This window comes from Oncorhynchus keta, chromosome 34 (genome assembly GCF_023373465.1).
Source record: "Oncorhynchus keta strain PuntledgeMale-10-30-2019 chromosome 34, Oket_V2, whole genome shotgun sequence".
In the NCBI taxonomy this organism is placed as follows: domain Eukaryota; kingdom Metazoa; phylum Chordata; class Actinopteri; order Salmoniformes; family Salmonidae; genus Oncorhynchus; species Oncorhynchus keta.
Genome location: NC_068454.1, coordinates 51,777,586 through 51,803,829, shown reverse-complemented (window position 1 = coordinate 51,803,829; position 26,244 = coordinate 51,777,586). Strand labels below are relative to the sequence as shown.

At 42.9% G+C, this 26,244-nt stretch overlaps 1 protein-coding gene across 22 annotated transcripts in view; it reads left to right on the top strand.

Moving 5' to 3' along the window:
• Positions 1–5,724: 5,724 nt before the first annotated feature.
• The window catches only part of LOC118367251 (polycomb protein SCMH1-like), a 56,867-nt gene continuing 36,347 nt past the window's right edge, over positions 5,725–26,244 (top strand). For 3 of the 22 annotated variants that reach the window (XR_008090304.1, XM_052494025.1, XM_052494026.1), the window contains exons 1-4: positions 14,164–15,949; positions 16,259–17,286; positions 17,548–17,628; positions 19,267–19,337. Coding sequence is in view for 20 of the 22 variants with exons in the window: in XM_052494025.1 (XP_052349985.1) it covers positions 17,262–17,286; positions 17,548–17,628; positions 19,267–19,337 (177 nt within the window). In the remaining 2 variants the exon portion in view is untranslated. Of the gene's footprint in view, positions 6,015–14,132; positions 15,950–16,258; positions 17,287–17,547; positions 17,629–19,266; positions 19,338–26,244 lie in introns of those variants that run through there. The other 19 variants (XM_052494024.1, XM_035750493.2, XM_052494021.1 and 16 more) reach the window with 18 other exon arrangements.

The window sequence follows — 26,244 nt, the reverse complement described above, 5'->3', positions numbered from 1 at the left end:
TTTAAAAGTAACTTCCTCACCATTTTAGATAAGCATGCTCCGTTCAGAAAATGCAGAACTAAGAACAGATATAGCCCTTGGTTCACTCCAGACCTGACTGCCCTCGACCAGCACAAACACATCCTGTGGCGGACTGCAATAGCATCGAATAGTCCCCGCGATATGCAACTGTTCAGGGAAGTCAGGAACCAATACACGCAGTCAGTCAGGAAAGCTAAGGCCAGCTTCTTCAGGCAGAAATTTGCATCCTGTAGCTCCAACTCCAAAAAGTTCTGGGACACTGTGAAGTCCATGGAGAACAAGAGCACCACCTCCCAGCTGCCCACTGCACTGAGGCTAGGTAACACGGTCACCACCGATAAATCCATGATTATCGAAAACTTTAACAAGCATTTCTCATGCCTTCCGCCTGGCTAATCCAACCTCGGCCAACATCCATCGCCCAAGCCTCTCCAGGTTCACCTTTACCCAAATCAAATAGCAGATGTTCTGAAAGAGCTGCAAAACCTGGACCCACTTCTCAATCTGACTCTCTATTTCTGAAACTTCCGCCACTGGCAACCCCTATTACCAGCCTGTTCAACCTCTCTTTCCTCGAGATCCCCAAGGATTGGAAACAGTCATCCCCCTCTTCAAAGGGGGAGACACCCTGGACCCAAACTGTTACAGACCTATATCCATCCTGCCCTGCCTATCTAAGGTCTTCTGAAAGCCAAGTCAACAAACAGGTCACTGACCATCTCGAATCCCAACCTTCTCCGCTGTGCAATCTGGTTTCCTCAGCCACGCTCAAGGCAAAACCGATATCATAACCACCATCGATAAAAGACAGTACTGTGCAGCCGTCTTCAGCTGGGCTTGACCATATTCTTATCGGCAGACTCAGTAGCCTCGGTTTTTCAGATGACTTTGCCTGGAAACTACTTTGCAGACAGAGTTCAGTGTGTCAAATCGGAGGGCATGCTGTCCAGTCCTCTGGCAGTCTCTATGGGGGTGCCACAGGGTTCAATCCTCGGGCCGACTCTTTTCTCTGTATATATCAATGATGTTGCTCTTGCTGCCTGTTACGCAGATGACTCCATTCTATATACTTCCGGCCCGTCCTGGACACTGTGCTATTTAACCTCCAAACGAGCTTCAATGCCATACAACACTTGGCCTCCAACTGCTCTTAAACACTAGTAAAACCAAATGCATGCTTTTCAACCGTTCGCTGCCTGCACCTGCACGCCTGACCAGCATCACCACCCTGGATGGTTCCGACCTTGAATATGTGGACATCTATAAGTACCTAGGTGTCTGGCTAGACTGTAAACTCTCCTTACAGACTCATATCAAACATCCCGAGGGATCTTCAAACGTGGGATTTTCGGGAACAAAGCAGATGGACCAACCTTTGATCTGAGAAAAGTGGATACCACATCTCGAACAGAGTTTTTTTAAAGAAAAAGGTATGCGAACCACACAGATTGAAGTCAACTTTTTAAAATATGCCTCGGTTGCGTATACTCTGAGTGTGAATTCCTTTGTAAGGAGGGCACCTCGGAGGCGTGAGGAGGGCCTGAGTCAGAGGAGAGTAATCTGAGAGTTCGTGGACTCAAAGATAATCTGCCACTGTCCGGTTGCGAGTGACCAAGAGCTGACCTGACACTGAATTGATCACAGTGGGGATTGGTGCGGTCTGTGGGGTTGAGGGGCCAGGGGACTGTGTGTTTCTGTGTGAAACATGGTACTTGGTGAAGCCCTATTGGAAGAAGGACCTCATTCTGTGTGTCTGTGTGATTGTCTAAGTGACCCTTAGAGGTGGTGAATTCCAATTATTTTAAATGTGCTAGCCAGGTATGCCCTGGGTTACTCTGTGTGAGTTTTGTTATGGGATCACTAGGTAATATTTGTCGGACCGTTCTGTGTGAGCGGGGTAGGTTGACTCTGTGTGAGTACCTTTCAAGTATGTTCTGATGTTCTGTGTGAACATCTGACCAGTTCTGTGTGAACATCTGACCAATCCTGTGTGGGGGATCCTTAAAGTTCTGTGTGAGTACCTAAGATTTTCTTATGTTTTATATGGATTCTGTGAATTATTTTGAAATTATGATAAATTGTATGTGTGTATAATCAATTACTGGGTGTTTCATTGTCTCTCTTTCAAACGTGTCCTGGGACTATAATCTTGGGGAGAGTGAGTGAGATTGAGGCCATAAACGACCAAATTGAAAGGGGCCTGGAAGTTTTTGTTTTACCTTAAGGTTTGAAAAATACACACATAAAATATTTGTTATGACTATTTGTTGGTGTTTTTAAAATACTATGTTTGATTTGTTTTTTATTTTTTCCTTTGGGTTTGGTGAGTTTTCCATTTGTTTTAGTGGAAAGGTATCTTAAAGGGGCACGCACGCACATGCAATTTTATGGAGTTTCATGGAGTTGGAGTCTTAATTAAACACGTTAATTATTTTGATAAAGGAATGTTCTGGGAACCTGGGATACAACATGTAGGAACTATTTGACTATTGTTTGCAATTTGTCTAATATAGTAAAACACACTTCTTTGAAGGGGTTTGTATGACCTATGACCTCTATGATGACCTTCCGTTGTGGCTTGATCACCCGCATTGGAAAGCCATTTGGATAATGAATTTATGGTCATTTGTAATACTGCTTTCAAGATCATTTGTGTAATTGATAAATATGTTTGAGTTTATAGTTCTTAGCCATATTTATAATTTGGACCAATGTGTAATGTGAGAGGGCATTGCTTTTAAATAAGGGTATGCTGCTTTAAGTCTATTTTCCTATGACCATATGGGTTTAATACTTTTTCTTTGTGGAGTTTTTTCAGTTTAGTGATTTTCATTTTTATTTGAAATATATATTTTTTAAATCAAGTAGTAGTTTTGTTTTTTACATTACTCTCATGGAGATATGTGTAAAACATGGGGGACGATTCAGTTTTTTGAAGTTTTGAATTGAAGTTTATACACCTTGAGTGATATGTGAAGGAGTGTATTGTATTGTATTGTTGTGTTTGTTTTGTTCTATTCCCGAGGGGTATAGGTCTAACTTATTGATGTTTGGCTCTACGATGGAGTTGACAGTGAGATGGGGAGTATAAGCCAATTTGAAAGAATAGTTTCAATAGAATGTGTTGATATTCTCTTTGAAATATGTTTAGATATGTGTATTAAGAATAATTGGTAAAAGTAATACTTTGTAATGTAGTTAATGAACTGAACTAAACTGTTGTTCTGATCTGTTCTTTCGAGGTGATCATGAAAAGTGACATCAGACGGTATCTTAATGCATGGAAGAGATAATTGGACCGAATAGAGTGTGTACCTCAAAACCCCCTCTAACTGACTGAAGAAGAGTGACAAAGGCGTTGAATAAGGCCCTTCCAAACCACTTCTACCGAGAGAAAGGAACCAAGCCAGAAATCTGTGTACAGTATCAGATCTAAGCTATTAACTGCTTTTTTTCATGCTTCTCTCAGTCCACATGGAGTGATCATGGAGAGAGATCTGTTCTAACCTTTTCTTATGGTACTGGTATATTGGTTGACGAATGGACAAGACATGAGTGGTAAAGATGAGACATTGAAATTGGAACATTATCATGGGCCATCCACTTTGAACTGTAAAGCTATCTGAAGAAGAACGAAAAGGACGCCAGAAGAATCAGTGCCTGAGAGAGGGGTTGGTCAACTGTGCCAATAAAATTGTTTTATACTTTTGTGGTATCAGGTTGATTGTAGAGGTCTACACCATGTAAAATTATAGTAATTTAGATTACGAATGCATTGAGATACTGATCTGTATTATAATCATGATTAAAAAAGTTAATGGTAGAATTATGAGATAATTATCCTGAATGAATGTAAAATCTGCTAATATTGATGTGTGTTAAATTTAGGTTTTTACTTTGAGTGATAAGACCCATTTGAATTACTGAGGAATGTCATTCTAAATTTTGGTTGGATAAATAGTTGGGTTGTTAATTATGATTTGGAATATGAATGATTTTACATTTGAAGAACTACATGGAGTACCATCTGGTGTGGTTCCACCCTCTCAGACCCCAGAGTTTGAGCAGGGTATTTTAGTTTTTGAAGGAGCGGGAGTGTATATATTTTATATTTTGTAGTGTGTGAATTAATGTTAATTTTCCCTTTCCCGTATGGTTATTATTTTACCCCTATCCAGTACATATTTTGAGTATACTGCCCTACCAAGCAAACAGGCAGTAATTGCTCATTTGGTCGAAAATGACTTAGTTATTTTTGCTACATTAAATGCATGCTTAATCATGTGAGCACGTATCCTGCCTCTATTGTATTATGTTCTGGAGAAAATGGGGGTCATGTTAGCAGTAACTGCATTAAGTTATTTTGAACCAAGGCAAATAAAAGCCATTTTTCTCAGTTTCACACTATGAGCAGTCACTGAGAGACGGCAATATTTTCTGAGATAATGGATCCCTGCCTTTTGGCAAATCCATATGTAGTGTCAGTTTGGGTGGAGAAAAGGTTGAGTGATGACTTAAATGTAAATGTAAATGTAAATGAGTGATAGTGTACTATCCCTCCAGGCTGCCAGCCTGGTGTAGGATCAGATAGGGACAAGTAGTCAAATAGTGGTGAGTTTTTTTTGTAGGTTTAGTATGTAGGCAATTTTTCTATGAAGTGTGATGAACTCACACTCCAGAACAGTAGGTGGAAACACAGAGCTAGATAAGAGGAATAGATTCATAGGGAATCCGTGAATGGCCTCACACTCCGGTGGAGTGACATAGTTGGGGTGGGGAGGCGAGGTCACGCTGGTTGACTGTTTGGACTGGGCACGGCTGTGTTGTGACTTGGTCAGAGATGGTAGGAGAACTACTGATAGAGAAGAAAGTGAAGCAAGTATGGAGCATGGTGGTACAAAAATAAAGCGGGAGAGAAAGGGAGTAGGGGTTTGAAGGGGAATGAGAGGTCTATGGAGGCAGAGAGGAGGCAGAAAAGGAAGAACAACAGTTTCCAACGCTGGCGGCAGTTCGGAGGTAGAAAGTGCAGAGGAAGGGCAAGATCAGACGTGAGGGGAGCATGGAGTTGAGGAGGAGCATAAAGGGATTCTGAAGTTCAGGGAGGAAGGGGGAGTTGGGGTGATTAGTCCGATAAGGCTGACGGCTGTGATAAAAGAGTTGATTGGGGAAGTTGTCAATGATAAAGTGTTAAGATATGGGAACTTGTTGGTGTTCTGGACATGGCGCAGAGGGAAAAAGCTCTGAGTGAAGCAAATAGAGAAGTGTACGGTGATGTCGAGCAGCTGGAATGATCTAGCAGGGAAGCAGTGGGGGGTGATACAGGAGTGCCTGTGAGTGTCAGCACTAACGAGGTAAGGGACAATTTGAGATGAGCCGTTCCAGTGGGTGTTCAAAGATTGCAAGCAACAAGGGGTGGAATTAGGGTAGACAGCCCGTCTATTTTGTTACACGTCAAGAACAGGGTACTGCCAAATAAAGTAACCATAGGATATATGAGTTATTATGTTGGGGCTTATGTACCAAAGCCTTTAAGATGATATAACTGCCAGCGGTTTGGGCATGTGGCAACAGCCTGTAAAGAGAAAGAAAAGTTTGCCAGATGTGGAGGGGAGCATGAGTATGGGAAGTGTGGGAATGGTGGACAACCAAAGTGCTGCAGCTGTGGGGGTGCTCATAGTGTGGCATATAGTGGTGTGAGGCTATGAAGCAGGCAGTGGAGGTGCAACAAGTGAGAGTGGAGAGAGGGGTGTCATATGCTGAGGCAGTGAGGGTGGTCCAGGTCCAGGGAGCATCTAGACTAGAGAACGAGCGATTAATCGTTATGGTCGATTAATTAGGGCCGATTTGAAGTTTTCATAACAGATGGTAATCGTCCTTTTTGGATGTCAATTATGGCCGATTTCATTGCAATCCACGAGGAAACTGCGTGGCAGGCTGACCACCAGTTACGCGAGTACAGCATCAAAAGGACCTTGTGGATGCAAGGAGCCAAGGTAAGTTGCTCGCTAGCATTAAACTTATCTTATAAAAAAACGATCAATCTTCACATAATCACTAGTTAACTACACATGGTTGATGATATTACTAGGTTAACTAGCTTTTTCGGTGTTGCATATAATCAATGTGGTGGCTGTTAATTTATCATCGAATCACAGCCTACTTCAACTTTGCCAAACATGTGTTGATTTAACAAAAGCGCATTCGCGAAAAAAGCACAATCGTTGCAATAATGTACCTAACCATAAACATCAATGCATTTCTTAAAATCAATACACAAGTATATATTTTTAAACCTGCTGAGGTAGTTAAAAATAAATTCATGTTAGCAGGCAATATTAACTAGGGAAATTGTGTCACTTCTCTTGCGTTCAGTGCAAGCAGAGTCAGGGTATATGTAGCAGTTTGGGCCACCTGAGTCGTTGCGAACTGTTGAAAGGCCATTTATTCCTAACAAAGACAGTAATTAATTTGCCAGAATTTTACATAATTATGACATAACATTGAAGGTCGTGCAATGTAACAGTAATATTTAGACTTAGGGTTGCCAACCGTTCGATAAAATACGGAACGGTTCCGTATTTCACTGAAAGAATAAACGTTTTGTTTTCTAAATGAAAATGATAGGTTCCGTATTTGACCATATTAACGGCCAAAGGCTCGTATTTCTGTGTTTATTATATTATAATTAAGTCTATGATTTGATATTTGATAGAGCAGTCTGACTGAGCGGTGGTAGGCAGCAGCAGGCTCATAAGCATTCATTCAAACAGCAGCTCTTAGCAATGCTTGAAGCACAGCGCTGTTGATAACTTCAAGCCTATCAACTCCTGAGATTAGGCTGGCAATACTAAAGTGCCTATAAGAACAACCAATAGTCAAAGGTATATCAAATACAAATGGTATAGAAAGAAATAGTCCAATAATTACTATAATAACCACAACCTAAAACTTCTTAACTGGGAATGTAGAAGACTCATGTTAAAAGGAACCACCTCTTTTCATATGTTCTTATGTTCTGAGCAAGGAACTTTTACTTTCTTCTTCAACACTGTGTTTTTGCATTATTTAAACCAAATTGAACATGTTTAATTATTTATTTGAGACTAAATTTATTTAATTTATGTATTATATTAAGTTAAAATAAAAAGTGTTCATTCAGTGTTGTTGTAATTGTAATTTATTACAAACTAAATATATGTATATATATAAATCGTCCGATTAATCGGTATTGGCTAATTGTGGTCCTCCAATAATCGGGATCGACCTCTAATCTAGACCGGGGATTACGGGTTAGGTGGGAGGTGATTATGGTATACATAGATAAGAGAAAGCTGGTGACTTTCATAAATGGAGCTATCAATAGCACTGATAAAGTAGAGTCTAAAACAGAGATGATTCAGCTAATACTGAAAGCTGCTGGGAGACATCTGAGTATGACAGGGTTACATTTACATTACATTTAAGTCATTTAGCAGACGCTCTTATCCAGAGCGACTTACAAATTGGTGCATTCACCTTATGACATCCAGTGGAACAGCCACTTTACAATAGTGCATCTAAATCTTTTAAGGGGGGTGAGAAGGATTACTTTATCCTATCCTAGGTATTCCTTAAAGAGGTGGGGTTTCAGGTGTCTCCGGAAGGTGGTGATTGACTCCGCTGTCCTGGCGTCGTGAGGGAGTGTGTTCCACCATTGGGGGGCCAGAGCAGCGAACAGTTTTGACTGGGCTGAGCGGGAACTGTACTTCCTCAGTGGTAGGGAGGCGAGCAGGCCAGAGGTGGATGAACGCAGTGCCCTTGTTTGGGTGTAGGGCCTGATCAGAGCCTGGAGGTACTGAGGTGCCGTTCCCCTCACAGCTCCGTAGGCAAGCACCATGGTCTTGTAGCGGATGCGAGCTTCAACTGGAAGCCAGTGGAGAGAGCGGAGGAGCGGGGTGACGTGAGAGAACTTGGGAAGGTTGAACACCAGATGGGCTGCGGCGTTCTGGATGAGTTGTAGGGGTTTAATGGCACAGGCAGGAGCCCAGCCAACAGCGAGTTGCAGTAATCCAGACGGGAGATGACAAGTGCCTGGATTAGGACCTGCGCCGCTTCCTGTGTGAGGCAGGGTCGTACTCTGCGGATGTTGTAGAGCATGAACCTACAGGAACGGGCCACCGCCTTGATGTTAGTTGAGAACGACAGGGTGTTGTCCAGGATCACGCCAAGGTTCTTAGCGCTCTGGGAGGAGGACACAATGGAGTTGTCAACCGTGATGGCGAGATCATGGAACGGGCAGTCCTTCCCGGGAGGAAGAGCAGCTCCGTCTTGCCGAGGTTCAGCTTGAGGTGGTGATCCGTCATCCACACTGATATGTCTGCCAGACATGCAGAGATGCGATTCGCCACCTGGTCATCAGAGGGGGAAAGGAGAAGATTAATTGTGTGTCGTCTGCATAGCAATGATAGGAGAGACCATGTGAGGTTATGACAGAGCCAAGTGACTTGGTGTATAGCGAGAATAGGAGAGGGCCTAGAACAGAGCCCTGGGGACACCAGTGGTGAGAGCGCATGGTGAGGAGACAGATTCTCGCCACGCCACCTGGTAGGAGCGACCTGTCAGGTAGGACGCAATCCAAGCGTGGGCCGCGCCGGAGATGCCCAACTCGGAGAGGGTGGAGAGGAGGATCTGATGGTTCACAGTATCGAAGGCAGCCGATAGGTCTAGAAGGATGAGAGCAGAGGAGAGAGAGTTAGCTTTAGCAGTGCGGAGCGCCTCCGTGATACAGAGAAGAGCAGTCTCAGTTGAGTGACTAGTCTTGAAACCTGACTGATTTGGATCAAGAAGGTCATTCTGAGAGAGATAGCGGGAGAGCTGGCCAAGGACGGCACGTTCAAGGGATTTGGAGAGAAAAGAAAGAAGGGATACTGGTCTGTAGTTGTTGACATCGGAGGGATCGAGTGTAGGTTTTTTCAGAAGGGTGCAACTCTCGCTCTCTTGAAGACGGAAGGGACGTAGCCAGCGGTCAGGGATGAGTTGATGAGCGAGGTGAGGTAAGCGAGAAGGTCTCCGGAAATGGTCTGGAGAAGAGAGGAGGGGATAGGGTCGAGCGGGCAGATTGTTGGGCGGCCGGCCGTCACAAGACGCGAGATTTCATCTGGAGAGAGAGGGGAGAAAGAGGTCAGAGCACAGGGTAGGGCAGTGTGAGCAGAACCAGCGGTGCCGTTTGACTTAGCAAACGAGGATCGGATGTCGTCGACCTTCTTTTCAAAATGGTTGACGAAGTCATCTGCAGAGAGGGAGGAGGGGGGGGGGAGGAGGATTCAGGAGGGAGGAGAAGGTGGCAAAGAGCTTCCTAGGGTTAGAGGCAGATGCTTGGAATTTAGAGTGGTAGAAAGTGGCTTTAGCAGCAGAGACAGAGGAGGAAAATGTAGAGAGGAGGGAGCGAAAGGATGCCAGGTCCGCAGGGAGGCGAGTTTTCCTCCATTTCCGCTCGGCTGCCCGGAGCCCTGTTCTGTGAGCTCGCAATGAGTCGTCGAGCCACGGAGCGGGAGGGGAGGACCGAGCCGGCCTGGAAGATAGGGGACATAGAGAGTCAAAGGATGCAGAAAGGGAGGAGAGGAGGGTTGAGGAGGCAGAATCAGGAGATAGGTTGGAGAAGGTTTGAGCAGAGGGAAGAGATGATAGGATGGAAGAGGAGAGAGTAGCGGGGGAGGGAGAGCGAAGGTTGGGACGGCGCGATACCATCCGAGTAGGGGCAGTGTGGGAAGTGTTGGATGAGAGCGAGAGGGAAAAGGATACAAGGTAGTGGTCGGAGACTTGGAGGGGAGTTGCAATGAGGTTAGTGGAAGAACAGCATCTAGTAAAGATGAGGTCGAGCGTATTGCCTGCCTTGTGAGTAGGGGGGGAAGGTGAGAGGGTGAGGTCAAAAGAGGAAAGGAGTGGAAAGAAGGAGGCAGAGAGGAATGAGTCAAAGGTAGACGTGGGGAGGTTAAAGTCGCCCAGAACTGTGAGAGGTGAGCCGTCCTCAGGAAAGGATCTTATCAAGACATCAAGCTCATTGATGAACTCTCCGAGGGGACCTGGAGGGCGATAAATGATAAGGATGTTAAGCTTGAAAGGGCTGGTAACTGTGACAGCATGAAATTCAAAGGAGGGTTGACATGGGAAGAGGTTTGAGATTACCTCAATCAGCCGAGGGTGGAGTCATGTAATTACTGGATCTTAGTTAAGGTGGTAGTACTACAATGGAATGCTCGAAGCCTGTTGGCTAGTGGGCAGGAGTTCAAGCAGTTCATTGTAGATAGTTCCAGCTAAGCCTGATGTGATTTGTGTGCAGGAAACATGGCTCAAACCGAATGTGGAGTTTACCATGTAGTGGTTCGTAAGGACAGAGATGTAAGGGGGGGGGGGAACTTCCCTACAGGATTCTAGGCAGAGGTATTAAACAGGAATATGTGGTGGTGATGGAGGTGTGGTTGAGAGGTGGGGTGATAGTGGTAGTGAACTACTATAATCTGTGTCAGATATTGGACCTGGAAGTGCTGGAGAGGGTGGAGGGCCAGAACAGAAGTAAAGTAATATGGTGTGGGGATTTTAATGCCCACAACACGCTCTGGGGTGGACGGGGGGACGGATGGATGGAAATGGATGGATGGAAATGAAAATCTAATAGAAATGAAGGATCTGGTGTTCCTGAATGATGGCCGAGGGACCAGGATTGATGTAGCCACAGGGAAAGAGTCTGCCTTGGACCTCACTCTGGTATCTAGTGCGATGGCAGGAATTTGTGAGTTGGAGGTATGGGAGGAGTCGACAGTAGGTAGTGATCATTACCCCATAGTATGCACAATAGGACGGAGAGAGGAAGGAGGTGTCAGTGGATGGAGTTGGCAGGTGGGTGGTAGGAAGGGCAAATTGGGATCAGTTTCAGGAGCTGAGTGAGCAGGTGATGGCTCGGGTGGATAAGAACGGGGATGTGGATAGTATGAATAACTGGGTGATAACAGCTTTAGTGGGGCAGCTACTGAGGCTATACCTAAGAGTTCAGGGAGGAGGAGGAGGAAAGCAGTCCCATGGTGGATGGAGGAGTGTGGGGAAATGGTGAGGAGTAGAAACAGGACATTTAGAGTACTGAAAAGAACGCATAACTTCCAACATCTAATTCAGTATAAGCAGGCCCAGACTCTGGTGAGGAGAACTATCCGTCAGGCAAAGAGATCATGTTGGCGTTGGTTCTGTGACACCATTGGAAGGGCGACACCAGTGGGAGAAGTGTGGGGGATGATTAAGAGGATAAGTGGGGTCAGAAGGGAGTGGGATTATCCAGTGTTGACGAGTGGGAAGGATGTGGCAGTAACAGATGAGAAGGCAGAGATGATGGCCAAAGCATTTGTCGAAGTGCATAGCTCTACAAATTTGTCAGAGGAGCGGCAGACGGGGAGAGAGAGAACGAGAGAGCAGCATCCTGGAGTGCTGGAAAGGAGGGAGGGTGTAAATGATGCAGTGAATGCAACATTTACCATGGCAGAGATGAAAAGGGCAATAGGTAAGGCTGGTTTAACTTTACCTGGGAAAGATGAGGTGTGCTATGTTATGTTGTCCCATCTATGTGATGAGGCACTGGGTAAGGTATTGGTGTTGTACAACAAACACAGTGTGGGAAGGAGGCAGTAGTGGTACCAATCCGGAAGCCAAGGAAGGACCCAACGAGGCCAACAAGATATCGGCCAATAGCTTTAACATCACATGTATGTAAGATTATTGAACATATGATTACGGAGAGGCTAAATTGCTTCCTGGAGAGCAGGGGGCTAGTATTGCCACATCAGAGTGAGTTCAGGAAGGGAAGGGGACCTATGGACCCAGTGCTCTGCTTAGATTTTTTAAAATTTTATTTAACTAGGCAAGTCAATTAAGAACAAATTCTTATTTACAATGACGGCCTACCCCGGTCAAACCTGGACGACGCTGGGCCAATTGTGCGCCGCCCTATGGGACTCCCAATCACAACCGAATGTGATACAGCCTGGATTCAAATCGGGGACTGTAGTGACGCCTCTTGCACTGAGATGCAGTGCCTTAGACCGCTGCGTCACTTGGAAGCAGAGGTCAGAAAGGCTCAGGTGAACAAGGAGACTGTTGTAGCTGTCTTTTTTGATGTGGACAAGGCGTATGATATGATGTGGAAGGAGGGATTGTTAATCAGGCTTGATATTATGGGGGTAGGAGGAAGAACGTACAACAGGATAAAGGATTTCCTCTTTGGAAGGTCTATCCAGGTGAGGGTGGGAAAGTCACTATCAGGCAGATACCTGGTGGATAACGATACACTACAGGGCAGCGTGATTAGTCCTCTGTTGTTCTCAATCATGATTAATGATGTTTACTCTCAGGTACAGCCGGATATTGGGCGGTCGTCATTTGCAGATGATGGGACCTTATGGAAGAGGTGAAGAAATGTGCCATACATAGGCAGGAAGGTACAGGAAGCAATTGTTGAGGTAGAGCGGTGGGCATTAATGTGGGGATTCAGGTTCTCTGTGGAGAAAAGTCAGACAGTGTTCTTTACCAAGAGGAAGGTGGGAGATGAGGTATGCCTGAGGTTATATGGGAGAAACTTGGAGAGGGTGGGGACCTTCAGGTTCCTTGGGGTATACTTTGACTCTAGTCTGACCTGGGCAGAACACATTGGGAAAGTGTAAAAAAGTGCTAAATGTGATGCGCTGTCTGACAGTGAAGGAGTGGGGGGCTCAGGTGGAGATGGGGGATATGCCGTTGCAGATTTGGAGACAGCAGCTGGCAATGAATTATTGGGTCAACCTACAGGGACATGGGGTGTCTCATCCTGCAAAAGGGGTTTTACAGGCATGCTGGGAACATGAGAGAAGACAGAATACGAGCTGTGGGTGGGTGGGTAATATCCAGGCAAAGGACATGGAACTGTATGAAAGGGAGTTTAGTCCAACGGTAGCTATTCCTGTAAATCCACCATGGCTACTCCCACCTCCAGTAGTGGATCTAGAAGTGTTGGAGAGACTACAGAAAGATAGGGAGGGTGTTGATCCATCTGATTTGTTTTAAGAGATGTCTGGATACTGTGTATCAGGATTTTGTGGCCATTTACACAGATGGTTCAAAATATCAAAGGACAGGACGTACTGGGTCAGCATTTGTAGTGCAGGAATGTGGGGTGGAAGTCAGAAAACTTGTTACAGATCATCTGGCTGTATATACGGCGGAGCTGATGGCCATACTGTTGGCCTTGCATTGGGTGGAGGATGTCAGTAGTTATTTGCTCTGATTCATGTGCAGTGTTAATGAGTCTCCAGTCCTTTAGGTCACATAGTAGACAAGATCTGCTTTATGAGATGGTACAAACCCATGGCAGGATTAGACAGATGGGTATACAGATAAGATTTACTTGGGACCCAGCCCATGTGGGGGTGGAGAGGAACGAGGCAGTTGATGTACTGGCTAAAGAAGCACTTAGAAGTGGGAATGTTGATGTTGTAGTTTCAATGAGCAAGGCAGAGGCAAAAAGCCTGATATGGACAGTGATGGTGCAGAGATGGCAGGAGCAGTGGAATAGAGATACTAAGGGCAGGCATTTATTTCAAGTACAGAAGAAAGCAAGGGAGGGGAGGACAGCAGGAAGCGACAGAAGAGAGGAGGCTATTTTTACAAGATTATGGGTGGGACACAGCCAGTTGAATAAGTCCTTAAATGTGACAGGAAAGCATCCAACGGGGAAGTGTGATTATTGACAAGAAACAGAGACCGTGGAGCATGTAAGCATTTCACTGTAAGGTCTACTACCTGTTGTATTCGGCGCATGTGACAAATTCAATTTTATTTTATTTTATGTATTGCTACAGTGTGGGCAGTATCAGGGGAAAGAGAGAGGCTGAGATCGAGTATGAGGGAGAAGGGGATACATTAAATTAGTTTAAGGAGTATATTGTGTAGAATGTCATTAGATTTAGTCTCAAATATTTTGTTATATTTTTTTAAGAGCAACGGGGCTGGTAGGTAGGATTTAGTTTCTCACACTCCAGTACAGTAGGTGGAGGTAATGTACCATAACGTTGGATGCCAACCGCTGATATATCCCACAGACGAAGATGAAGAAATCTCACACTGCAGTACAGTAGGTGGCGGTGTATTTGCGCCTCACGTTTGCTATCCGCCAATACAAATTTAAAGAAGGAGAAATAAAATGGCGGACAGCCACTAGCTCAATCCACATAAAAATAATACACAAACATTTCAAAGCAAGGTAAACAGACTCGAATATATTGTTTACACGCTGTCCTCTTTTTACCAAATTCATTTTTTAGCCGGGAATTTATCTAGCGTTTATTGATGTATTTATAATCAAGCCAACTATAGATAGATAGCTAACATCAAGTCTACCCGTTAGCATGCTGTGTTGACGGAGCTAGCTAGCTAGCGGTTGTTCGAGCATGCCCATGTTATTAGGTTGGAGGTAGGTACTGCTTCATATCCTCACTCTTAAATGCACATATTTGCTGGCTGAATTTCTAGCTACCGTGATGAATTGCTTGGATTTTGCCCCTGGGGGGAGTCCCGTGTGTTGGCTTTTGTGTGGATTCTTGATATCTTATGCTAGCTAGGCTAACTTAAAAATCGGTATTTTAGTCACATTACACGGACTAATGATGGTAGCTAATTTCCCTTATAGCTAGTACAGCATTGACGTGGGACATTATCATTAATAGTGGTCTATAATAGTGGTCGTAGAAGCGAGCTGGTCTGTCCTACCTAGTACCTAGTAGGTAATGCCGCTGTCATTTTTTTCTGGGAAGGGAAAAGGAGGGAGCTGGTCGATATCTGCATGACGCAAGGAAAAAGGCGCACTTCTATTGAGAGAACCAACTGAAGACTTATGATCTTTTAAGGTTTTTTTTATTGCATATTATGAGTTTTGTTTTTGTGTCTCCTCCATTGCTATAGTCTAGTATTGCGTATTTGAAACCGCTATTTATGACCACTTGTCAGCCCAATGTAAACTTAGCTAATGGTAGCCATGCAAATTTATAGTAACTGAGTTTAAGGCTAGGTTAATTTAGAAGTCTATTTGATTGCCAGCTGAAATGATGTAGCTACCTAGTTTGCTAGCTTGAAACAGTTACTGATGCACTGCTGCTGGTGTGTATGAATAATCTAAACCAGTTAGGATTTAAAAAAAACAGTAGGGCTGCAAGGTTAAATTGTTATTGATATATCTTTAAATGGTTGGTGTGATTAGCGTGGCTACTTTGTAAATATGCATTAATTAGGCAATTTGCCTTTATCTGCTATTCATTTTAATGTCCTGGCTGCATGCATTTTTATAAACAATGGATTTGTGAGTAGCTGTTGACTGCTGTGTCTTGATGCTAAACAAATCTAGTCTACTTTGAGGACCAATATAATATCAGCCACGTGTTTGTCTGACTTAATCACCTGTGTGTCTAGCCAACTGGTAATTAACCTAGGCTCAGGGTTAAGGGCCAAAGCCCCTCAAGTCAAGGATAGCCAGCCAGACATCCCCAGCCTGGTCATCATAGTAAATAGGAATTTGTTCTTAACTGACTTGCCTTGTTAAATAAAGGTTCAATTAAATTCATTCACAGATCATTTTTAAGATCCAAAATAGATGGTCACCTCTTGAAATTAATACCCTATATTGGCTATAATGTTACCCATTCTGTTTCTCCAGTCTGGATCCTCTTGTTTTGTCAATACCCCAACAGGGATGAGTTTTCTGTTTCTACAGTGAGCCCTGAGTGTGTTTGGGTGGGTGACTGAGGTCTGCTGACAGCTGGGGCCACCTCTTTGTTGTACCCTGTCGTCTGCCTCCAACGCCGACCCCCTGCCTGGCCGACAGAAGGGGAGAGTGTTCAGAGCGAATCCGTGGGAAAGTCAACCTGAGCATCCACAGATAGTTAGTCATTTCCAAATGAAACACATCTATAATTATCCTTACGGTCTACATGTCTCAAAGATATTTCAGTCAAGTCATATTTCATGGCTTTTCGAACGGGATCATGGGGGTGTAATGGACATGGCCTAAGGTTGGGCGGTATCCATATTTTCATACTGTCAGTGTATGTATTCAGCAGCGACGCAACACTGCTGCTAAATCTTTGGTGCCACTGAAAAAAAAAGCAGTTTATTTCTTTACACTGAACCAAAAATAGTCTGTCTATTCAAATTGCCATCAATAAAATACAATTCTGTTTTTTGTCCGTAGCTTATGCCTGCCCATACCATAGCCTCACCGCTACCATGGGGCACTCTGTTTCACAACTTTGACATCAGTAAACTGCTCACCCACACGGCGGAATACACGTGGCCTGCGGTTGAGGCTGGTTGGACGTACTGCAAGCTTCTTGATATGCCACACCTGTCAGGTGGATGGATTATCTTGGCAAAGGAGAAATGCTCACTAACAGGGATATAAACAAATTTGTCCATTACATTTTAGAGAAATAAGCTTTTTGTGCGTATGGATCATTTCTGGGGTTCTTTTATTTACGCTCATGAAACACGGGACCAACACTTTACAAGTTGCATTTATATTTATGTTCAGTATACATGTCATGTCTCATAATCGATATCTATCTTACCTCCTATAATGTTTTATCTCCTCTGGATTTGAGAAGAAAGATAAGTTCAACAGTGAACCTGTCAGTTTGCCTTAGTTCTCGCACAGCAATGCTATTTTCCAGATTTTTGACCACATTTCTTCTCTAGCCTCTGTTGAGTCACCCTAATCTTGGCCAACATACAAGAGTAAGAACTCCAATAAACTTTTCATGGATTATGATAGAGACATGCGGTTTGGACCATTGGCTTTCTTAGAGGAGTAAAATACCCGTTGGTCAAAATATAAAAAATGTATTGGACACCGTAGACTCTAACATCCATAACAGTAATTTTAGCTTTATTTCTCCAACATGACAATATTTAGAAGTCAGTTATTTTGGGGGTATACACTTCCCGTAAGAGGTACTCCATAATGCTGGAATCACCCTTAAAAGGCTAACCAGGCTAGCACTAGTATAGGCTACATCAGACTGGCTTCTTGAATACAACAATGTAGAAGAAAGGTCCAAATTGGACCTAAATTCTGACCTAACATGAAGGGGGAAGTATCAAATGGTTTGTGTTTACTTCAATGTTGTTTCCCCCTCTCGTTTCCCTTCTTTAGAGAGAGGACTATTGTGTCTTGAACTTAGTCAGTATTACTGGACATGAGGAAGCCAGTGCCACAAAAAGGTAATGTCATGTTAAGAAATGGAATGCAATTGTCCATTTGAAAAGCATAATGTACATCTTGTAATGATGCTGCTCAAGAAGGGTCCTATATTCAGGATACTTTAATGTGTGTATAGAAGTCTCAGATGCTGATGTGATAGTTTGGACTCACACATCTCAATGACAGTTGCTAAAGATCAAGTGAATTTATTCTAGTTATGAATAGATAGTTGATTAATTGAATGGTGTCTCTGAAATGTTGTGCCCTGCTCTCTCCTCTAGCTATTGAATGGAAAGATGGCAGGCAGATCAAGCATGCCCGAAGTGGCCGTCCCTCCCGGGTCCCATCGCAGTACCAAGGAGGTACATTACCACACACACCAACTTTCTCAGATGAATCACTGCTGAATGAAAACAACATCCTGAATCAAACACATTCATATTCAGTTATAACCAAAAATGATTTTCCAATTGTTTCATTCTGAACAGAAACACAATTTCTGTTCGTTCCGTTCCACTATTCCGACCAGCAAAATAAAGTTCTGAACCGGTTCGAATCCCAAAGAAGTATTGGTTTATATTTTCTGTTCCTTTTAACCTGTTAAATCAACCTTCCTCTTTTTTACATTTAGCTCATTAAATTATTGCGACTGAAATTTTTGGGGGTCGGGAGAGCGCAAGAGAGTCTTGAGGAGGAGGCTTGAAGCTCTGGGCATCTTATGACATGCATTATCTGGGTCCCCAGAACTATACCTAGAAGGAGCGGCTTCTATAGAGGAACTTTGACTGTCCTTTGACCTATATAGCTAACAGGCTTGAGCTAGATTATTATTATAATGATGATTTTTTTAACCTTTATTTTAACTAGGCAAGTCAGTTAAGAACAAATTCTTATTTACAATGACTGCCTAGGAACAGTGGGTTAACTGCCTGTTCAGGGGCAGAACGACAGATTTGTACCTTGTCAGCTCGGGGGTTTGAACTTGCAACCTTCCAGTTACTAGTCCAACACGCTAACCACTAGGCTACCCTGCCACCCCAAACTGGGGCTTGTGTACGCAGAGCGGCACCAGAATTAAAAACATGTCTTACCTTTTTTTAGTTAATAAATTTAACACGGAATGTGATAACTAGGCCTATAGTATCCTTAACTAGGCCTATAGTATCCTTAACTAGCATCGGAAAAAGCAAATCTATTCTTCTCTAGCTAGTTAAAAAATCTCTGCCCATCTTCTGAATCACGCTTGTAATGTCAGTACAGTAGCCTATGCTTTGGTGGGGGAGGGGCAGGTAGGCTAAACACACACACCCTGGTAAAGATTTTCAGCTTGCAAGCAGACACTGGAATATGTTTCTGAGTGAGGGCTTAGCTTCAATTTTTTTTTGTGGGTCTACAAAAAAAATGCCTGTTCCCTGAACCAGTTCCAACCCCTGGCTTATAACACTGTTCTAAAGGCATCAGCATGCTTCAGTTCAGCTGGCGGTGTGCTAAGCATTCTACCTTAAAATACATTTGCTTGAAAAATGGTAATTGTACTGTTTGTCCATTTTGAGATGCCGTAGCTCTATACACTTCCTGAAAATAGTCAGAATTAATCTAAGATAACTCAAGAAATCTGTCATTCATTTTGAAGTTTTTGCAGAGGAGATCTTTAATCGTGCAATTTTACATCTAACTAAGATGTTTGGTGCAGTTTTTCTCAATGAAAAATGTGCTTTAAGACTTTACTGAAGAATCCCTACTGTTGACCAATGAAGGGGCGTCAACTTCAGCTTGCCTCGATCAACTGAAAAAAATAAATCTTACCGAAGTTTAAAACAAAACAAACATGTCCCAAAATGTCATAATATATGCACCGAACGTTTTCGGCTTGGAGGCATGGGAACACCTTAACAATAGCACATACCACTAGCACTGAACCCCAAAACCACACACATTCACACAAAATCATATAACGGTAGACAACAAAAAGCAGCCATTGTGCTTTTTCTGTCCCACAGGTCACTTCAGTTGGGACAAATACCTGAAGGAAACAGGTGCTAGTGCTGCACCTGCGCACTGCTTCAGACAGGTAAGCCCCCCTAATCAGACTACAGTATATCCTCCTCATCAAAATGTCAGGGCATGCTACTATCCTATGTGAAACTTCTGCTCCTGAAATGATTCAGAGCCAAATGATTCTAAGCCATGGCATTTACAGAGTTTGTAGGAATTATGACCAACAAGCAATATGAGAGAGAAGTTAACCGTGGCAGCCAAAGTCTCACCAGTGACAATGAGCAGCATCTACAGTTGAAGTCAAAAGTTTACATACACCTTAGCCAAATACATTTCAGTTTTTCACAATTCCTGACATTTAATCCTAGTAAAAAATCTCTGTCTTAGGTCAGTTAGGATCACCACTTTATTTTAAGAATGTGAAATGTCAGAATAATACTAGAGTGATTTATTTCATCTTTTATTTCTTTCATTACATTCCCAGTGGGTCAGAAGTTTACATACACTCAATTTGGTAGCACTGCCTTTAAATTGTTTAACTTGTTTCAAACGTTTCGGGGAGCCTTCCACAAGCTTCCCATAATAAGTTGGGTGCATTTTGGCACATTCCTCCTGCCAGAGCTGGTGTAACTGAGTCTGGTTTGTAGGCCTCCTTGCTCGCACATGCTTTTTCAGTTCTGCCCACAGATTTTCTATGGAATTGAGGTCAGGACTTTGTGATGGCCACTCCAATACCTTGACATGGTTGTCCTTAAGCCATTTTGTCACAACTTTGCAAGTATGCTTGGGGTCATTGTCCATTTGGAAGACACATTTGCCACCAAGCTTTAACTTCTTTACTGATGTCTTGAGATGTTGCTTCAATATAGCTACGTAATTATCCTTTCTCATGACGCCATCTATTTTGTGCACCAGTCCCTCCAGCAGCAAAGCACCGCCAACAACATGATGCAGCCACCCCTGTGCTTCACAGTTGGGATGGTGTTTTTCGGCTTGCAAACCTCCCCCTTTTTCCTCCAAACATAACGGTCATTATGGCAAAACAGTTATATTTTTGTTTCATCAGACCAGAGGGCATTTCTCCAAAAAGTACAATCTTTGTCCCCATGTGCAGTTGCAAACTGTAGTCTGGCTTTTTTTATGGCAGTTTTGGAGCAGTGGCTTTCTTCCTTGCTGAGCGGCTTTTCAGGTTATGTCGATATAGGACTTGTTTTACTGTGACTATAGATACTTTTGTACCTGTTTCCTCCAGCATCGTCACAAGGTCCTTTGCTGTTGTTCTGGGATTGATTTGCAGTTTTCGCACCAAAGTATGTTCATCTCTGGGGTACAGAAGTCTCCTTCCTGAGCGGTATGACGACTGCGTGGTCCCATGGAGTTTATACTTTCGTACTATTGTTTGTACAGATGAAGGTGGTACCTTCAGGCATGTGGAAATTGATCCCAAGGATGAACCAGACTTTTCTAGATCTACAATTTTTTTTCTGAGGTCTTGGCTGATTTCTTTTGATTTTCCCACGATGTCAAGCATAGAGGCTGTGAGTTTGAAGATGGGCCTTGAAATACATCCACAGGTACACCTCCAATTGACTCAAATTATGTCAATTAGCCTATCAGAAGCTCTAAAGCCATGACATCATTTTCTGGAATTTTCCAGGCTGTTTAACCTGTTGCGACGAGCAATCCCGTATCCGGGATCCTATTTATAGCCTCAAGCTCATTACCATAACGCAACGTTAACTATTCATGAAAATCGCAAATGAAATGAAATAAATATATTTGCTCTCAAGCTTAGCCTTTTGTTAACAACACTGTCATCTCAGATTTTCAAAATATGCTTTTGAACCATAGCTCAACAAGCATTTGTGTAAGAGTATTGATAGCCTAGCATAGCATTAAGCCTAGCATTCAGCATGCAACATTTTCACAAAAACAAGAAAAGCATTCAAATAAAATAATTTACCTTTGAAGAACTTCAGATGTTTTCAATGAGGAGACTCTCAGTTAGATAGCAAATGTTCAGTTTTTCCAAAAAGATTATTTGTGTAGGACAAATCGCTCCGTTTTGTTCATCACGTTTGGGTAAGAAAAACCCCGAAAATTAAGTCATGACAACGCAAACTTTTTTCCAAATTAACTCCATAATATCGACAGAAACATGGCAAACGTTGTTTAGATTCAGTCCTCAAGGTCTTTTTCACATATCTATCGATGATAAATCATTCGTGGCAGTTGACTTTCTCCTCTGAAGAAAATGGAACGCGCATGGACCTGGAGATTACGCAATAATTTCGACGGAGGACACCGGGCGGACACCTGGTAAATGTAGTCTCTTATGGTCAATCTTCCAATGATATGCCTACAAATACGTCACAATGCTGCAGACACCTTGGGGAAACGACAGAAAGTGCAGGCTCATTCCTGGCGCATTCACAGCCATATAAGGAGACATTGGAACACAGGGCATTCAAAATCTGGACCATTTCCTGTATGAAATTTCATCTTGGTTTCGCCTGTAGCATTAGTTCTGGGGCACTCACAGATAATATCTTTGCCGTTTTGGAAACGTCAGAGTTTTTTCTTTCCAAAGCTGTCAATTACATGCATAGTCGAGCATCTTTTCGTGACAAAATATCTTGTTTAAAACGGGAACGTTTTTTATCCACAAATTAAAAGAGCGCCCCCTATCTCGAAGAAGTTAACTTCTTATGGCTGGGGGGCAGTATTGAATAGCCTGGATTAATAAGGTGCCCAGAGTAAACTGCCTGCTACTCAGGCCCAGAAGCTAAGATATGCAATATTGTTAGTAGATTTGGATGGAAAACACTCACGTTTGACATGTTTCTACGAACTGTAACGGAACTTTTTGACTTTTCGTCTGGCCTTTGCGTCGTGAATTTGGATTTGTGAACGACACGCGCAAACAAAAAGGAGCTATTTGGACATAAATTATGGACTTTATCGAACAAAACAAACATTTATTGTGTAACTGGGAGTCCTGGGAGTGCATTCTGATGAAGATCATCAAAGGTAAGTGAATATTTATAATGCTATTTCTGACTTCTGTTGACTCAACAACATGGCGAGTATCTGTATGGCTTGTTTTTTTGTGTCTGAGCGCCGTACTCAGATTATTGCATGGTGTGCTTTTTCCGTAAAGTTTAAAAAAAATCTGACACAGTGGTTGCATTAAGGAGAAGTTTATCTAAAGTTCCATGCATAACACTTGTATCTTTTAGCAATGTTTATTTGGAGTATTTCTGTAAATTGATGTGGTTCTCTGCAAAATCACTGGATGTTTTGGAAGAAAAACATTGCTGAACATAATGGACCTTTTGGATATAAATATGAACTTTATCAAACAAAAGATACATGTTAGGTTAGTGATTCATTTTATCTCTATTTCTGCTTTTTGTGACTCCTCTCTTTAGCTGGAAAAATGGCTGTGTTTTTCTGTGACCAGGTACTGACCTAACATCGTTTGTTGTGCTTTCGTCTTAAAGCCTTTTTGAAATCAGACACTGTGGTGGGATTAACAACAGGTTTATCTTTAAAATGTTGTGAAATACTTGTTTGTTTGAGGAATTTTAATTATGAGATTTCTGTTGTTTGAATTTAGCGCCCTGCACTTTCACTGGCTGTTGTCATATCGATCCCGTTAAGCGGGATTTCAGCCGCAAGAATTAAAGGCACAGCCAACTTAGTGTATTTAAACTTCTGACCCACTGGAATTGTGATACAGTGAAATAATCTGTCTAAACAATTGTTAGAAAAATTACTTGTCATGCACAAAGTAGATGTCCTAACCAACTTGCCAAAACCATACTTTGTAAACAAGAAATTTGTGGAGTGGTTGAAAGATTTGTTTTAATGACTCCAACCTAAGTGTATGTCAACTTCCAACGTCAACTGATATATATATATATATACATACATACACACACACACACACACACACACACACACACACACACACACACACAGTGGGGGAGAACAAGTATTTGATACACTGCCGATTTTACAGGTTTTTCTACTTACAAAGCATGTAGAGGTCTGTAATTTTTACCATAGGTACACTTCAACTGTGAGAGATGGAATCTAAAACAAAAATCCAGAAAATCACATTGTATGTAATTAATTTGCATTTTATTGCATGACATAAGTATTTTGATCACCTACCAACCAGTAAGAATTCCGGTTCACACAGACCTGTTCGTTTTTCTTTAACCTCGAGAATCTCTCTCAGAACCACCATGTGACCACTTACGGAATGTGGCCGCCTATGGCTATTCTTCAACAGAAATGCGTAAAACTACATCACAATGCTGTAGACACCGTGGGGAATACGTAGAAAGCGTAAGCTCGTTGATGGTACATTCACAGCTGAATAGGGAGTCATTGGAACGCAGCGCTTTCAAAACCTGGGGCACTTCCGGATTGGATTTTTCTCAGGCTTTCGCCTGCAACATCAGTTCTGTTATACTCACAGACAATATCTTTACAGTTTTGGAAACGTTAGAGTGTTTTCTATCTAAAGCTGTCAATTATATGCATATTCCAGCATCTTTTCCTGACAAAATATCCCGTTTAAAACGGGAATGTTTTTTTTCCTAAAAATGAAAATACTGCCCCCTAGTACCAAGAGAAGCCCTCCTGTTCTCCAGTTACCTGTATTAACTGCACCTGTTTGAACTCGTTACCTGTATAAAAGACACCTGTCCACACACTCAATCAAACAGACTCCAACCTCTCCACAATGGCCAAGACCAGATAGCTGTGTAAGGACATCAGGGATACAATTGTAGACCTGCACAGGGCTGGGATGGGCTACAGGACAATAGGCAAGCAGCTTGTGGTGAGAAGGCAACAACTGTTGTTGCAATTATTAGAAAATGGAAGAAGTTCAAGATGATGGTCAATCACCCTCGGTCTGGGGCTCCATGCAAGATCTCACCTCGTGGGGCATCAATGATCATGAGGAAGGTGAAGGATAAGCCCAGAACTACACGGCAGGACCTGGTCAATGACCTGAAGAGAGCTGGGACCACAGTCTCAAAGAAAACCATTAGTAACACACTACACCGTCATGGATCAAAATCCTGCAGCGCACGCAAGGTCCCCCTGCTCAAGCCAGCGAATGTTCAGGCCCGTCTGAAGTTGGACAATGACCATCTGGATGATCCAGAGGACGAATGGGAGAAGGTCATGTGGTCTGATGAGACAAAAATAGAGCTTTTTGGTCTAAACTCCACTCGCTGTGTTTCGAGGAAGAAGGATGAGTACAACCCCAAGACACCATCCCAACCGTGAAGCATGGAGGTGGAAACATCATTCTTTGGGGATGCTTTTCTGCAAAGGGGACAGGTACGACTGCACCGTATTGAGGGGAGGATGGATGGGGCCATGTATCATTTACATTATGTGTATCGCGAGATCTTGGCCAACAACCTCCTTCCCTTAGTAAGAGTATTGAAGATGGGTTGTGGCTGGGTCTTCCAGCATGACAACGACCCGAAACACACAGCCAGGGCAACTAAGGAGTGGCTCCGTAAGAAGCATCTCAAGGTCCTAGAGTGGCCTAGCCAGTCTCCAGACCTGAACCCAATAGAAAATCGTTTGAGGGAGGTTAAAGTCTGTATTGCCCAGCTACAGCCCCGAAACCTAAAGGATCTGGAGAAGGTCTGTATGGAGGAGTGGGCCAAAATCCCTGCTGCAGTGTGTGCAAACCTGGTCAAGAACTACAGGAAACGTATGATCTCTGTAATTGGAAACAAAGGTTTCTGTACCAAAGAAAAGTTATGCTTTTCTGATGTATCAAATACTTATGTCATGCATTAAAATGCAAATTAATTACTTAAAAATCATACAATGTGATTTTCTGGATTTTTTAAAAGATTCCGTCTCTCACAGTTGAAGTGTACCTATGATAATAATTACAGACCTCTACATGCTTTGTAAGTAGGAAACACTGCCGATTTTGCAGGTTATCAAATACTTGTTCTCCCCACTGTATATATACATAAACACAATACAGTCATTAAACATTATGCAGGGCTTCACATTAACCTTTTAGCAACTTGCCCTTCAGACAAGTCAGACAGATTTTATACCTGTCCAAAAGCTCAAGTCACCAAATAATAAATGGTTTGTAGCCTAAACAGCATGGTTCAAATAAGTGACTAAACATTGTGTTGTTTGATGGAAGAAAGCACTTTACAAAATAACATTCATTATTATTACCGTACAGAGAATCAGACAAAAATGCAGGCTACCTATTGGCTTCTTTGCATATTCAAGCCTGTCTCAAAATACAACACTGACCCACTTTTCAAAGAGGACTAGAAATATATAGATATCCTGCTCTTGTAGGAAGCAAACACCCCTCATGGCTGATAAATTAGCTATTTGTGTATCTCTGCACTGCCTGGCAATTCATCAGTGCAGCAGTCCTTGTGTTGTGCAGCCAAGCAGCTTAGAGGGAACATTGGTTAAGACGTTGGTTTCCAGAGCTACATATGCAGTTGAAGTCAGATGTTTACATACACATCCACAGTAAAACGAGTCCTATATCGACAGAACCTGAAAGGCCGATCAGAGCCAGACTACGGTTTGCAACTGCACATGGGGAAAAATATCGTACTTTTTGGAGAAATGTACTCTGGTCTGATGAAACAAAAATAGAACTGTTTTGCCATAATGACCATCGTTATGTTGGGAGGAAAAGTGGTGTGGCGGGGGGGCTTGCAAGCCGAAAAACACCAACCCAACCGTGAAACACGGGGCTGGCAGCATCATGTTGTTGGGGGTGCTTTGCTGCTGGAGGGACTGTTGCACTTCACAAAATAGATGGCATCATGAGAAAGGAAAATTATGTGGCTATATTGAAACAACATCTCAAGACATCAATCATTCTCTCCACTATTATTCTGAAATTTCACATTCTTAAAATAAAGTGGTGATCCTAACTGACCTAAAACAGG